The sequence below is a fragment of the Hyaena hyaena genome, unplaced genomic scaffold, assembly GCF_003009895.1.
Source record: "Hyaena hyaena isolate Hyena2069 unplaced genomic scaffold, ASM300989v1 scaffold_0, whole genome shotgun sequence".
NCBI classification, from domain to species: domain Eukaryota; kingdom Metazoa; phylum Chordata; class Mammalia; order Carnivora; family Hyaenidae; genus Hyaena; species Hyaena hyaena.
In genome coordinates, this window is record NW_024080632.1 from 4,346,643 (window position 1) to 4,360,646 (window position 14,004).

The following is a 14,004-nucleotide window of genomic DNA, read 5'->3' on the forward strand; positions in this document are numbered from 1 at the left end:
GTGGAGAGAAGAAAGGAGCCCATGGGCCATCCCCACCTGTGTCTCATCTCCCTGCTTTGCTTTCCCCTGGCCGGGAAGTCCTTGGAAGTTTTGAGGATTAGAAGTACAGCCAGGCCTGGGTCCCAGGGACATCGGAAGTCCCTGACCCCTAGCCTCCTGAGCAGGACCTTGACCAGTTTGGGCTGAGTGGACTGTTCCTTTCTCCAGCCTCAGTATTCATTTCTGTGCTTCTTGGTGTTTTTATGGGCAGTTGGGAAGTCGAGGAGGAGGAGGAAGATGGATTTCCAATTTCCCAATGTAATAATTCACCCCCTTCTCTTCCCTACAGTGTTTGAACTGGTCAACCAAGGGTGAGTGTCCCCACTCCTGGTGGGTATGACGCCTAAAACTTCTCGAGCTGCAGCAGCTTCTTGAGTGAGGTGGCGCTTGGTTCTGCTGGTGAGAGAGGGTGAAGGCCAGTGTGTCTGGTTTGCTTTTCATGCATGTGTCGACCTTTCAGGCCTGTGATGGAAGTGCCCACCCTTAAACCACTCTCCGAGGACCAGGCCCGTTTCTACTTCCAGGACCTGATCAAAGGCATAGAGTACTGTAAGCGGGGGCCTGTGGGAGTATTCTCATCCAGGGGTGGGTAGCACCCCAGCTAGTGGATGGCAAATGGGAAAGTGGAATTTCCTTCCTGGAGTGCGAGCAGATGGGTGGGAAACAGAATTATCTGAGATGCAGTCTTGGACAGCTTCAGAAAGCCATACCCCTGATGAGCAGAAATCCTTCTTTCTGCCATAAAAATTAAGAGCAATTAGTGATAGTGGCCATTTTCCCTGGCACTTTCTGTGGGTGCCAGACTCTGTTAGGGCCTCTGTTCGCATTGTCCCTTACTCCCCGCAATCCTGGGATGGAGATCTTGTTAACTTCCTAGAACCTAAGTTTTCTCATCTGTAAAGTGAGAATAAAGTATCTCTCACCAGGGTTGAAATCAGCCAGTACGTATTAGTAGTTCAGATTGGCAGGTGTCCTTTCTGCTTCTGGTTGTTAAACATTTTGTCCTTGAACCTGGCCTATCACATAGGATTGTCATGAGATTTAAATGGGGTAAATGAGAAGCACTTAATACAGGGCTAGGCCCCAGACTGGGCACTCAACAAATGGAGTTGCTGGCCCTATTACTGATATCATCAACATTGTCACTACTACCACCAGAGAAATGCAGATGGGTCTTCCAGATCGAAGATTGTTCTCTCCCATGGGGTCGTTATCCAGGCAGGAACAAGTTAAGTAAGTCCCTGATCCTACTTTGTGGTCCACACTTCCACAGGATCTGTTCCAGTCATTGTTGGTGTGGTGAAAGTAAAAATATGTTTGACTGTCACAAGTCTTGAGACTTCTAGCTGGAAGCTAGCCAGACTTAGCAAAAACTCTCCATGCACCGTCGTCACCCATAACTTAGACTAGCAGGCAGTTACTAATTAATATTGGCAGTCAGTGTTTCACTACTTATTTCTGAAGACAGGAGGATTTCCTTAAGGACACTCTTTTCTTCCTTTTAAAGCCGTGGGTATCCAGCAGATTTGGAAGGGGAAGGCTGGTAATGGCCTGGGGCTGCGAGAGAGCAGAGGGGTCCATGTCTGTGTTTCTGGGTTCTGTGGGCCATGTACAGCTCCTCACATGGTGCTCCTGCCTCCTCTCCCATCTGGCATCCACCCGATCCCCAGTACACTACCAGAAGATCATCCACCGGGACATCAAGCCTTCCAACCTGCTGGTGGGAGAAGATGGCCACATCAAGATTGCCGACTTTGGCGTGAGCAACGAGTTCAAGGGCAGTGACGCGCTCCTCTCTAACACTGTGGGGACCCCCGCCTTCATGGCACCTGAGTCGCTCTCAGAGACCCGGAAGATCTTCTCTGGGAAGGTAGGTGTGGACCTGCCTGATAGGCTGCATTCTGTCATTTAAATGGCAAAAATCCAACTCACACTGGCTTAAACTGAATCAATTGGATCATGTAGTTGAAGAGTGGCTTCCGGCTTGGCTAGATACAGGGATTCAGTCAGGAATCCATCTCTCCCCCTCTCAGCTATTTTCTTTTTCTTTTCTTTTTTTTAAATGTTTATTTATTTCTAGGAGACAGAGAGAGAGACAGCGTGAGCAGGGGAGGGTCAGAGAGAGAGGGAGTCACAGACTGAAACAGGCTCCAGGCTCTGAGCTGGCAGTCAGCACAGAGCCCGACGCGGGGCTCGAACCCACGAACCGTGAGATCATGACCTAAGCGAAAGTAGGACGCTTAACCAACTAAGCCACCCAGGCACCCCTCTCAGCTATTTTCTTGAACTGATTTCCTGCCCAGGTGGGTGGGTCACCTGTAGCTCCAGGCTACTTTTCTATCCCTTTACCAACCTCAGAAGAAAGAGCATTCTTCTTTGGGAAGAGCCCTAGCAAAAATCTTAGGGTTGGCTCTGATTGGCTCATCCTGGGTCATGTACCCATCTTTGAACCAATCACTGTGGCCGGGAGAAGTGGTGTTCTTATTGGCCAGGCCTGGGTCATGTGCCTATCCTTAAGCCAGTCACTATGGCTGGTGGAAATGAGGCTCTTATTGGCCAGGCTTGAGTAGGGGGGGATCATTCTCACCTTAACTCCCTGGATTAGGAGTCAAGAAGGGGTGCTGTTTCCTTAGAGGAAGGCAGGAAGCTTTTTAAAAAAAAAATTTTTTTTTTAAATGTTTTATTTACTTCTGAGAGAGAGAGAGACAGCGTGAGCAGGGGAGGGTCAGAGAGAGAGGGAGATACAGACTCTGAAACAGGCTCCAGGCTCTGAGCTGGCAGTCAGTACAGAGCCCGACACGGGGCTCGAACCCACGAACCGCGAGATCATGACCTAAGCGAAAGTCGGACGCTTAACCGACTAAGCCACCCAGGCGCCCCAAAAGAAGCTTTGATTCTTGGTGGGGCAGAAGCATTAGATAGCCCTCACTGCCCCTTGTTCCCTTACATGAAGCTTTCTTTTTCTTATAGGCTTTGGATGTCTGGGCCATGGGTGTGACGCTGTACTGCTTTGTGTTTGGCCAGGTAACGGGGTGGGGTGTCCTATGTCCTGAGTGTTGCTGGGCGGCCCCCTGGTTAATAGTGACCCTTGCAGGGAGACTGCTTATTCTTTAAGTGATATCATTTCATTTCCACGGTTAGACCTGAATATGGTAAGGATGGCTTTCCAAATGTACATGCCTGTATATGATAGGCATATCTATGAAAAAATGATCTGTTAAAACAGAGGGAATGGCTGAGGCTTCAGAGGTGGTAAATAGTTGATGAAGTTAAGGCAAGAACTGCAAATGTGCTGCCTATCTCCCCCCTCCTAAACCAGAGACACACTGTTCCACCCTTGTTCTTCCGAGCCGAGTACTGCTCTGATGTGCTTCTCAGCAGAGTGTTCCCAGAAGCTGTTGTTTGGATGGATAGATTTGGAATGGAAGTCAAAATCCATTTGGCATTATTGATTTAGGGAATGCTGTCTTGTTTCTTTGTTGTTGTTTTATACCATTGATATTTAGGAACTTCAGTTTTTAACTCTGAAGTTCAGATTAATTATGTGAGCAATCAAAGCATGGACTTTTCCTGTCCACAAACTTGTGCTTTAATTGAGGAAAGCTTCAGAGACCGGCCTCCTGGTTTATAATGTTCTCCCCACCAATGTTTGATCAGAAAATTTTCAATCATGTGGCAAAGTTGAAATAACTGTGAGGTAAACACCCACACAGCCACACCTGCGTGCTACCATAAACAATTCACCCTGCTTGCTTTATCACATGTCTGTCCATCTTCAACCTGTCTTATTTATTTATTTTTTTTACACATTCCAGAGTAAGATCTTACTAAGATCTCTACACTTCCTCCAGATGCTTCAGAATGCAGTCATTAGCCAGAGCTCACAAATTTTTTGTGGTTCTTTTTTTTTTTTTCCCCCTTTTGGAGTAGAATGAACATATAATGAAATGCACAGATCTTAAGTGGTTAATGATGAATTCTGTGATACCCCCTGTGCATTCCAAACTCTGATCTCAAAGTAACTGCTCTTCGTGAAATAGTTCCTTGGACAGGAATGGACCAGGTTCCATTCTGTGACCTTTTCCAGCCTTCTGAGCACCCCACATGAAGGCTGCTTTTTCCAGCACGATACCTGAGCTCCTCCTGGGTCAGGTCCTCCACTGAGTGAGAGCATTGATTGTCACTTGTGAGGTGGTTTGTGAACGGGCTTCAGAGCCAGCCCAGTCTAGACTAAGTCCTAGCTTTGCAGCGCTTAGGACATGTCACCTCTGTGAGCCTCTGTTCTTCTCTTCTGTAAAATGAGAAGAATATTTATTGTTTCTTAAGGCTCTGAGAGGATCACCAGAAATAATTCAAGCATTCATTAACTCAACAGGTATTTATCAAAACCCTGCTTTGCACCAGGGATATTCCTGGACACTGGAGAATAAGCAGGAAGCAAGACAGATGAAAACCCCTGCCCTCGTGGAGCTGATGTTCCCAGTGCAAGAATTAAACAATAAACAAATACAAATGTATTATCATGTCAGGCATAGGTGCTCTGATGAGAAATCCCATGGCATTGAGGGGGGATAGTCTGCTCTAGAGAGGGGCTCAGGAAGGTCTCCCTGAGAAGCTGAGCTTTGATCAAACACCTGAATGATGGGAGAAAACAAGCCATGTAGATGTTGATGGGAAGAACATTCCAGGCAGAGTAACAGGCAATGAACTATTAGTTCTGAGGAATCTCCGTACAGGGACATGACTCAGGTTAAGCCCGCACAAATCACTGCTGTTGCTGCTACATCTTATGTATTGTTCTTAGTGTTATTATTGTTTCCCTGGCAGGTGGGTGGAGAGGTGTATTTGCTTCTGTATGAGTAGGTAAAGTAAAGCACAGCTACAGAGGAAAGTCACAGTGTGATTGGGAAGGGCTCTGGCCCTCTGGAAGGGCATTCCTGGTTCTTCTAGAACTTGGGGGCATGGGAAGTGCTTCCCCAAAAGACTGGGCTACTGTAGGGGCATTTATTTCTCTACTGTAACCCATGTGAAGTGATGCCAGCACAGGGCAACCCTTGTAGGACAGATGTGCCAGCCAGTGATGACTACTCTGTCCCTGACCTCTTTTTGTAGTGCCCGTTCATGGACGAGCGGATTATGTGTTTACACAGTAAAATCAAGAGTCAGGCCCTGGAATTTCCAGATCAGTGAGTATTGCCTGTCTGTCCCAAGTCCCCTTCCTCACCAAGTCCTTGGTGGTCCTGTGTATGTTTCCCACCCTTGATGTGTCTTCCACCCCCAGGCCTGACATAGCTGAGGACTTGAAGGACCTGATAACCCGCATGTTGGATAAGAACCCAGAATCAAGGATTGTGGTGCCGGAAATCAAGGTACCTGGGGCCACTGCTGTGCTGTGGGATGTCCACCAGGGGTCTGGCCTATGTCCTCTGCTTGGAATTGTTTGGCTCAACCCTGCCGTGGCCGGGCCCCACGCCCCTCCATCCACAGTGCTGCACCCTCCTTGGCACCGCTGCCCTCCCATGCCCTCGGTGTCTGGGCTGCTAGGTGCTGGTGGTGGTGGGGAGTGGGGAAGAGGGCTTGGACTCACGTTCACTGTGATTGTGGAATTGGGGTCTGCTGCCAGTGGGCAGCCAGTGCTCACTCCGATTGGCTTGGGCTGATGGCATCCACCCTCGCTGGGCCCGACCAGACTGGGACTTGTGTGCTCCACACCCCGGCTGCCGAAGTCCTGGGCCCTTTCTTTGACCCTGTCCATCCCTTTGAGGAATCTCAGTGAGGGTGGGAGGAAATTAGTGAGCAATCTGACACCACCTCCAGGACCTGCTGAATTCCACCCTTTTGCAGAAAGCACTGTTAGGAGAGACCCCTGTGCACCCCCTACACCCTGGCTAATGCCACATGCACACATCTGACTCTTTAAGAAATCTAGAGGTTTTCTTCAGGAACTCCTAGGCATCTAGCTAGCTAGGGTTTGAGGAGAGGGAGGCCAGATGGTTACAGATAAGGTCTTGGACCCCAGGGTTCGGTAGTGCAATGGGAAAGACCCCCTGCCTGGGTCTTCTCCTGACTCTGTCCTTCTGAGTGATCTCACTCTGCCTCCCCAAGCCTGTCTTTCCCCTTCTGTGAAATGGGGAGGATCTGCCTGCTCTGAACAGAGCCTTCTGGGCAGCAGGGAGAGTTGCTGAGGGGTGATGGGTGCTCCTTGGGCACCATGCAAGGCAGATGCCAAATCTGGTCACCTCCGCTGAGACCTGGGCCAGCTGGAGAATGTGGTCTGGCTCACATCCCGGCCTGGTGGCTCCTTCCCATTCTGTCTCTCTGTCTTTTCCACATTTCCTCACATCTCACTCACCCCCCACCCCCTGCCTGGCTCTCTTGCATGCCTGACCTCAGGCCACCACCTCTGCCCTCCTGCACTCCCTCTGTGGCTCCGCTCACTGGCAGGGCCTTGGTTTTGCTCTCCGGCCTCTGGGAGCCGGCCGCCTGCCCCTCACCCCTCCTGTCATTCGTTGAAGCTGCACCCCTGGGTCACGAGGCACGGGGCGGAGCCGTTGCCATCGGAGGACGAGAACTGCACGCTGGTCGAGGTGACCGAAGAGGAGGTCGAGAATTCGGTCAAACACATTCCCAGCCTGGCGACCGTGGTAAGGCGGGACGAACCACTGACCCAGCACAGGGACAGCCTGAGGCGGGCCGGCAAGGACGGGCCGGGACACAGGCGGGCATCTCAGAAGCAGATATGGGGCCTGCGAGTCCGGGGATGGCCGGGTCTGTCCCTCACCCACAGCCACCAGCCTCCTGGCCGTGGTCACACACACATCAGGCCAGGAGGCTCCTGCATCTTGTAGCTTTAGTTCTGTCTCCCGACAGGTCCTGTGTTACCGTGCAGAGGGGTTCTCCCCTCCACAGATCCTCCTGTCCCTTCCCGCTCCCGCTGTCAGAGCATGTCAGGTGGAGCAGGAGGAGGCCCAGCGCAGGTGCCAGGGTTGGGAGTTAGAGCTGAGGTCTCCTGAGGTGGGATTCCCATCTGGCCGGCTCTTCAGGCTGCAGAGTGGACGGCTTAGCTCATCTCACATCTGCTGCGTGGGCAGCTACCAGGGCGAGGGGCAGGGGCTTCCAACTCACATGCTCAGGAGCTACTGGGCCCCTATTATGGCCTTACATTTGGGTCCTGTCCCAGGAAAAACGAGCCAGAATGTGGAGTCCTCAGGTTTAACCTCAGAGACTCTGGGAATTGCCCACTTGCCAATCTCTTGCCCAGGGGGGCGTCTGGCTCCAGGAGGGAGACCGGGATCCTCAAGGGCCTGGGGTCGGGGTGCAGTCCCAGGGGCAGAATCCACCCCACTATGGCCACCTTGAAAAGCCCTGGGGTGTGTCTGGCCAACGCCGGCCCCAGCAGGCAGGCAGGGCCCTGGGATCGGGGCGGGGCCTGCTGAGACTTTCTACGAAGACACAGTGTCTGGCCTCAAGTAACTGCCCCTGTAGGAGCCCAAAGGCTGACTCCTTCTCTTCCAGCTTTGCACTTCTCCCTCCTGCTTCCCCCCACACTCTCTCTCTCCTTCTTCCAAAACCTGAGCCACTGGGGTGGGGCATCCATTCACATCTTCCTCCTCCCGGACCGGGGGCCTCTGCATGATCTTCACTGTTGAAACTCACCCACACTCACTCTTTCTCATCCACCCATGTCCTGTGCCCACAGAGGGGGAGGCAGCTGGCGTCGGATCCAGGTGCCCACCACGGGTTATTTCTGTTCCAGGCTCGAGATGTTCTTGGGAGAAAGTGTCTGACCCTAGGGGTCTGGGAGCAGGGGTTGCAGTGATGAGTAAAGCCAACATGGTGCATCTGCCATCCTGGAGAGGCAGATGCTGGGCAAACAGCCAGCAGATAAGTGTATACTGTCACAGGCGGACTACAAGGTGTACCTGTAAGGGAGCATGTTTAGGCCCAAGAGGGGGATGTGGCCAGTGTGACGGGTTGGAAGAGGCCTCCTGGAAGGAGCAGGTGTGCACTGAGAAGATGGCAGAGTGTTAACTGGACCAAGGAGGTTTTGGGCCAAGGGTGTTCCTGGCAGGTATGGTGATCCTCTGGTGGGAGGAAACTAGGCCCACAAGAAGCTTTAGAAAGCCAGGGCCACTGAAGCAGGGCAAGGAAGGTGGGGGGACAGTGACATGAGTCTGAGCAGGCGGTGCGGCCAGCCCACGCAAGACCTGAAGCCACGGCCAAGATTTAAATCCTAGTCCCACGGGGTGTGGGGAGCATCTGCAGGATTTGAGTCAGGGGAGTAGGACTATCTGAGTTGGCCTTGGAAAGATCCCACTTGGAAAATGGACTGTAGGCACCAGGGAGGGAGTGGGGGCCACTGTGGCTCTCCGAGGGCGGGGCTGGTGTGGGGAGGTCCAGGTCCCCTCCTGGCACCCGGTGTGTTCCAGACACAGGGTTACAGAGATGAACAGAGCACAGCACTGCCCCTCATGGGGTTTCTGGCCTCGTAAGAAAGATGAGTGAACACACTCGCCCTCCTGTGCCTGTCACGTGACAGGCCAGTGCGCAGAAGCCAGAGCGGAAGCCGCGCAAAGGAGGAGCCCCTTCTGCTGGATCCTGAGGGCTGGGCAGGTTGGCTGCTCTGACAAGGCCACAGGGAGGGGCGGGCTGTGTGGTCTTGCCAGGGGACCAACCCCTGCAGAGGCACTGAAGGAAGGGGCTGGTATGTTCCAGCAGCCACAGAACACAGCCCCAAGGGAGGGACCGCGAGCGTCTTGCCGTGGGGCATGGCCTTCATTTTCTAAGTCATGTTTTCCTTTTCTTTTTTAACAGTATAGAATTCACGTAACATAAAATTAGCCCTTTTAAAGTGAACAGTAAAGTAGCATTTATTACACTTACAGTCTTGGGCACTACCTCTGTGGTTCTGAAATATTTTCATTCCCCCCACCAAAGAACCGGTTAACAGTCACTCTGTTCTCCCCTCCTCCGGGCCCCTGGTGACCCTCAGTTGGTTTTTTGTCTCTCTGGATATGCCTTCCGTGAGCATTTCATATCAGTGGAATCTCACAGGATGTGGTCTTCCGTGTCTGGCTTCTTTCTCTCAGCATCGTGTTTTTGAGGTCCATGCGGCTTGTACACGCCATTCTTTCCCAAGGCTGACGAATATGCCGTAGTATGGATAGGCCACATTTTGTTTATCCATTTTTCAGTTGCTGGGTGTTTCCACCTCTTGGTAAATCAGTGTTTTTTTGTTTTTTGTTTTTTTTTTTTAAATAGATTTCTTCTTAGCACATACACAAAAACAGTACAGCACATAAAATAGCATGAAGAGAAACCATGTTCTCCTTGAGGGGGTGGGGTTTAGAGCCTTTCAGGGGGCTGAAGTCTTTTCCTCGAAAATTCCTTCACAGGACCCAGCAGCCAAAAGCATCACCAAAAGTGACTAATTTGCTCCCTTGCTCCAGAACCTTCCTTGGCTTTCTGGCCAGCAACAGTATAAGTTCCAAAGTTGTATGGGTGAAAGATTTTAAGTCAGGAAGTGAGAGAATCTGATCTGGGTTTTGGAAAGGATGGGACAGATCAGTAGGGGTGAAGTGGAAGACTGGGAGGCAGAGGAGGGGAGCTGAGCCACGGCCGCGGGATGTGACGAGGGACGGTACCTTTTCCCAAGGGTTTCTCTTCTCAGGCAGGTGTTTGCCAACCAGGCAGGGGACCCAGTCTGTGTTAGAGTGGGCAAGGGTGCACTCAAGCAAATTCCCACTACTGTCAGTGAACAAGCCTGCCCTCAGCGCCTCTCAGACACGGATGGACCTTTGGTACCACTCAGCTCCGTCGCCCTCACACCACACCATCTGGTGCCCTGGGTTGCTTCCTCAGCAACTTAGACCTAGTCAGGTGTTTCCCATCCTCCACTAAAATGCAGCCCCCTGAGAAACCGATATTCTTGTGTGATGCCAGTGGGAACGTACGATGGTGTGACCATCGTAGAAACCAGCCTGGCAATTCCTCAGAATGCGAACTTGGTCATAACATGATCTAAGAATTCCACTCCTGCTTCTGTACCCAAGAGAAATGAAAGCATTTTGTGTGGAAAATGTGTTCACACACAAAAACGTGTGGTCACATGTTCATAGCAGCATTATTCACGATAGCCAAAAGGTGGAAACAGCCCACAAGGCCACAAAGAATGTTCTTTGGCAGTGACAAGGGATGAAGCACTGGTATAAGCCACAACGGGGTGAACCTTGAAAGCATGATGCGCAGTGTGGTAAGCCAGACGCACTGTGTGGTTGCATTTGTATGAGATGTCCAGAACAGACCAGTCCACAGAGACAGAACTCAGATCCGTGGTTGCTAGCGCCTGGGGGAGGGGAAATGAGGTGTGGGTTCTGGTTTTGAGGGGTGAAAGAGATGTTCTGAAGTTAGTGGTGATGTGAATATACTAGAAACCATTGAACTGTAATTTTTGTTAATGTTCATTTATCTTAGAGAGAGAGAGAGACAGTGCGAGCAAGGGAGAGGCAGAGAGCAAGGGAGACAATCCTAAGCAGGCTCCGGGCTCTGAGCTGTCATCACAGAGCCTTATGTGGGCCTCAAACTCACGAACTGTGAGATTATGACCTGAGCCGATATTGGACGCTTAACCGACTGAGCCACCCAGGTGCCCCAACTTTATTATTTTTTTAATGTTTATTTATTTATTTTAGAGAGAGAATACAAGTGAGGGAGGGGCAGAGAGAGGGAGACACAGAATCTGAAGCAGGCTCAAGGCTCTAAGCCATCAGCTCAGAGCCGAAAGTGGGACTTGAACCCATGAACCTTGAGATCATGACCTGAACCTAAGTCGGAGACTTAACCACCTGAGCCTCCCAGGCGCCCCTTGAACTGTACACTTTAAAATGGTGAATTTCCTACGGTGTGAATTATATTTCAATTAAAATAAAAGTGCGGCCCCTGTTAATTTGACCTGGAAAACAATAGTTGGGTTTCTTGTCAGGGTGGTCATAGACAGCTTTCACTGAAAATAAAGGCCCAGATTGGAAGATGAGACAGGTTGATGGGCCAGGAGGGCATGTGCAGCAATGGCTCAGGTGAGACAAATGGTGGCAGATGCAGGGACACCGGGAGGAGGAGGGACAGTGCAGGCCAGCTCCTCTGGAGCACAGGGTCTCCCTGGGGCTCAGGTAGACCAAGACGAGATTAAGACAGGAGAATATCACACCAAGGAGTTCGGACCTTATTGACAGCCAGGGAGCCATGAATGGTTTTGGGTGAGGACTAGTCAGATTTGGTGACGGCTTTGGCTTTTGTGTCCTGGGTGGGAGGGATGCCGCCCAGGGTGTTTCAAAGGCCAGCCACCAGCCACAGCCCTGGGAGCTGCTGGGCGCTGGGAGAGAAAGAAGAGGGAGATAGCGCTTGTGGGGTGGCACAAGGGAGGATGTTGCCTGGAGTGTCTCCCAGGTGGCCCAGCTTCCTCTTCTCTCCTTCAGATCCTGGTGAAGACCATGATACGGAAACGCTCCTTTGGGAACCCATTTGAGGGCAGCCGGCGGGAGGAGCGCTCATTGTCAGCGCCTGGAAACCTGCTCGTGTGAGTATCCACCTGCCTCCCTGTGGGGTGGGGGGGGCTGGAGGGCAGCGCTGCCCGGCCTCCTCTGCCTGGGCCCATCCCTGGAGCTGCTCAGACCAGACCTTCCAGGCACACTGGGGAAGCCAGAGAAGCTGCTGGGTTTGGATTTGCCCCACCCCAGGCTCGGCCCACCTCCTCTTGCTGGTTGCTCACCCACACTGGAGTTTTACCTTTCTCAGGGAGACTTGCTGTTTAACTGGGGGACCTCTCGACAATCAGAAAGCATTTTTGTGGCCCAGAAGCATGTGTGCTTGATGGTGGGATTATCAGCCATGTGGTGGATGAGCAAGGGCTGTCTCTCATGTGACCCTGTGGGTCACAGCAGAGATGCCCTGCTCAATATCCCCCTGGCAGCAACTCTGTGAAGCTGGTGCTTGGGGTCTGAGAGTCTCTGGGGTGGGGGACAGGCATCTCCTAGATCCCATGTCCCTTCTCACTTCCCTTTTCCCTCCCCTCTGGCCATTCCAGCAAAAAACCATCCAGGGAGTGTGAGCCCCTGTCCGAGCCCAAGGTAATGCCTGCCTGCCTGTGCTGTAGCCTCTGCCGGAGCCTGGGGGCGGGGGCAGCTGCAGAGCACGGGGCACCCTCACCCAGGCGGAGGCTCCTTCCAGCTTGGGCTGCTGTGCCCAGGCTCACCTTGTGCCTTGAGACCTAGGGTCAAAACAGGGGTCATCCAGGGGCTTGGACCCGATGGCGGGTCGTGCATGTGGGCTGGGCTGCGGGTGCATGGCGTCCACCCGGAATGCCTGTGAATTCACCCAGGTCTCATGACCCAGTCTGGTACCCACATATGCTCAGTGCACGTCAACGGCATCGAAGCTGTGTCGCAGGGTCCCGTGGCTGCCCCTGCTCTGGGTCCATGTGGTCAGAGCATAGGTCAGGCATGCTGTGCTCTGGGGCTCTCCAGCATCTCCCCTTTATTCTCTGATGGCTTAGGACCTAGGAAATAATCCCTCTTCCAGCCTGCCGCAAATCAGTGTGAGAGTCCTCTGTCCCCTGGATGGATCCGAACCTTGTCCCTTTGGCCATCTGTCTTCTAAACACATGGCCTTGTCAGCATTACCCCACCTCCCAGGGCAGATGAGAATTTTTGTTCCTGTGAGCTGAGATGCTATACACTCAGCACCCCTGCTGCCTCTTATCCTGCTAGTTAGTGCCTGTGGCAGATAGAAATTCCAGTGTTCTTTCCCTTGAGCTCCACTCACTAGCTCCTCCTCCACTGGGAGCTCCAGGCAATAACTGGAAAGCCATTTCTGTGTTTTAAGAGCAGCTTTATAGAGGCATAATTCACATAGTACACATTTCACCCATTTAGAGTGTATGATTCAGTAGTTTTTAATATATTCACAGGGTTGTACAACCAACACTACAATCAATTTGAGAGCATTGTCATGAGCCCCGGAAGAAACACTGCACCCTTAGCTATCACCACCAGCTCTCCATTCCCAGCCAACGCTAAATACTCTCGTTTTTATGGAGTTGCCTATTCTAGACATTTCACATCAATGGAATCGTACAATATGTGACCTTTTGTGTCTGGCTTCTCTCAGCATCATTTTTCAAGGTTCAGCAGGTGTCAGTACTTCATTCCATTTTATGGTCAAATTCTATTCCATTGTATGCACAGACCACATTTTATTCATCCATTCATTAGGTGGTGGACATTGTTTCCATGTTGGCTCTCAGAGCAAATCCTGCTATACCCATTCACATCCAAGCAGCAGCTGTTTGTGTTTGACTTGGGAGATGGAATGACTGGCCACCTGTGTCACAGGAGTCAAGGGCTTATATAGGCCTGTAGCAGACTGTTTATGGTCAGGGGAGGTGGCTCTTAGCAGTCAGCTGGTTGTTGGCAGCCTGAGACTGCCTCCTCCCTGCCAGCTTGGTCCCCAGTTCTCTGCTGCCAGATGACAGGGCAGACCTGCCTACTCTTTGAGCTTCCCGGGGTGACAGAGAATGGAAGACTACTGGGCGGGCCTTTTTTTTTTTTTTTTTTTTAAAGTAGGCCTCACGCCAATGTGGTACTTGAACTCATGACCCTCAGATCAAGAGTCGCATGCTCAATGGACTGAGGCAGCCAGGCCTTTTTCTTCTCAACCTCAAGTTTTAGGGTTTGCCTCCTGTCTATGTGCATGTCTGTCATTTGTTTCTTATTTTCAGTGAGCTCAAATTCACAGGATATCAACAGATTGAGATTGGCCCAGAGGGCTTTACTACCCCTTGGTCCCCTCACCTGCAGTCCCAGCAACACCTGGGGATTCCCTGCTCTTGCCCTCAGCCTGCTGGCGGGATGCTTCAATTGTCCAAATGACCCAGCACCCTGGAGTTCCTGAGGCTTATTCAGGTGTTGG

The 14,004-nt window shown here is 51.7% G+C and overlaps 1 protein-coding gene across 5 annotated transcripts in view; it reads left to right on the forward strand.

Moving 5' to 3' along the window:
• The window catches only part of CAMKK2 (calcium/calmodulin dependent protein kinase kinase 2), a 49,489-nt gene that overhangs the window by 31,394 nt on the left and 4,091 nt on the right, over positions 1-14,004 (forward strand). For 2 of the 5 annotated variants that reach the window (XM_039237404.1, XM_039237330.1), the window contains exons 8-16: positions 329-350; positions 500-588; positions 1,710-1,909; positions 3,010-3,063; positions 5,152-5,225; positions 5,321-5,408; positions 6,555-6,683; positions 11,514-11,614; positions 12,122-12,164. In XM_039237404.1, the coding sequence (XP_039093335.1) occupies positions 329-350; positions 500-588; positions 1,710-1,909; positions 3,010-3,063; positions 5,152-5,225; positions 5,321-5,408; positions 6,555-6,683; positions 11,514-11,614; positions 12,122-12,164 (800 nt within the window). The remainder of the gene's footprint in view (positions 1-328; positions 351-499; positions 589-1,709; positions 1,910-3,009; positions 3,064-5,151; positions 5,226-5,320; positions 5,409-6,554; positions 6,684-11,513; positions 11,615-12,121; positions 12,165-14,004) is intronic. The other 3 variants (XM_039237468.1, XM_039237541.1, XM_039237618.1) reach the window with 3 other exon arrangements.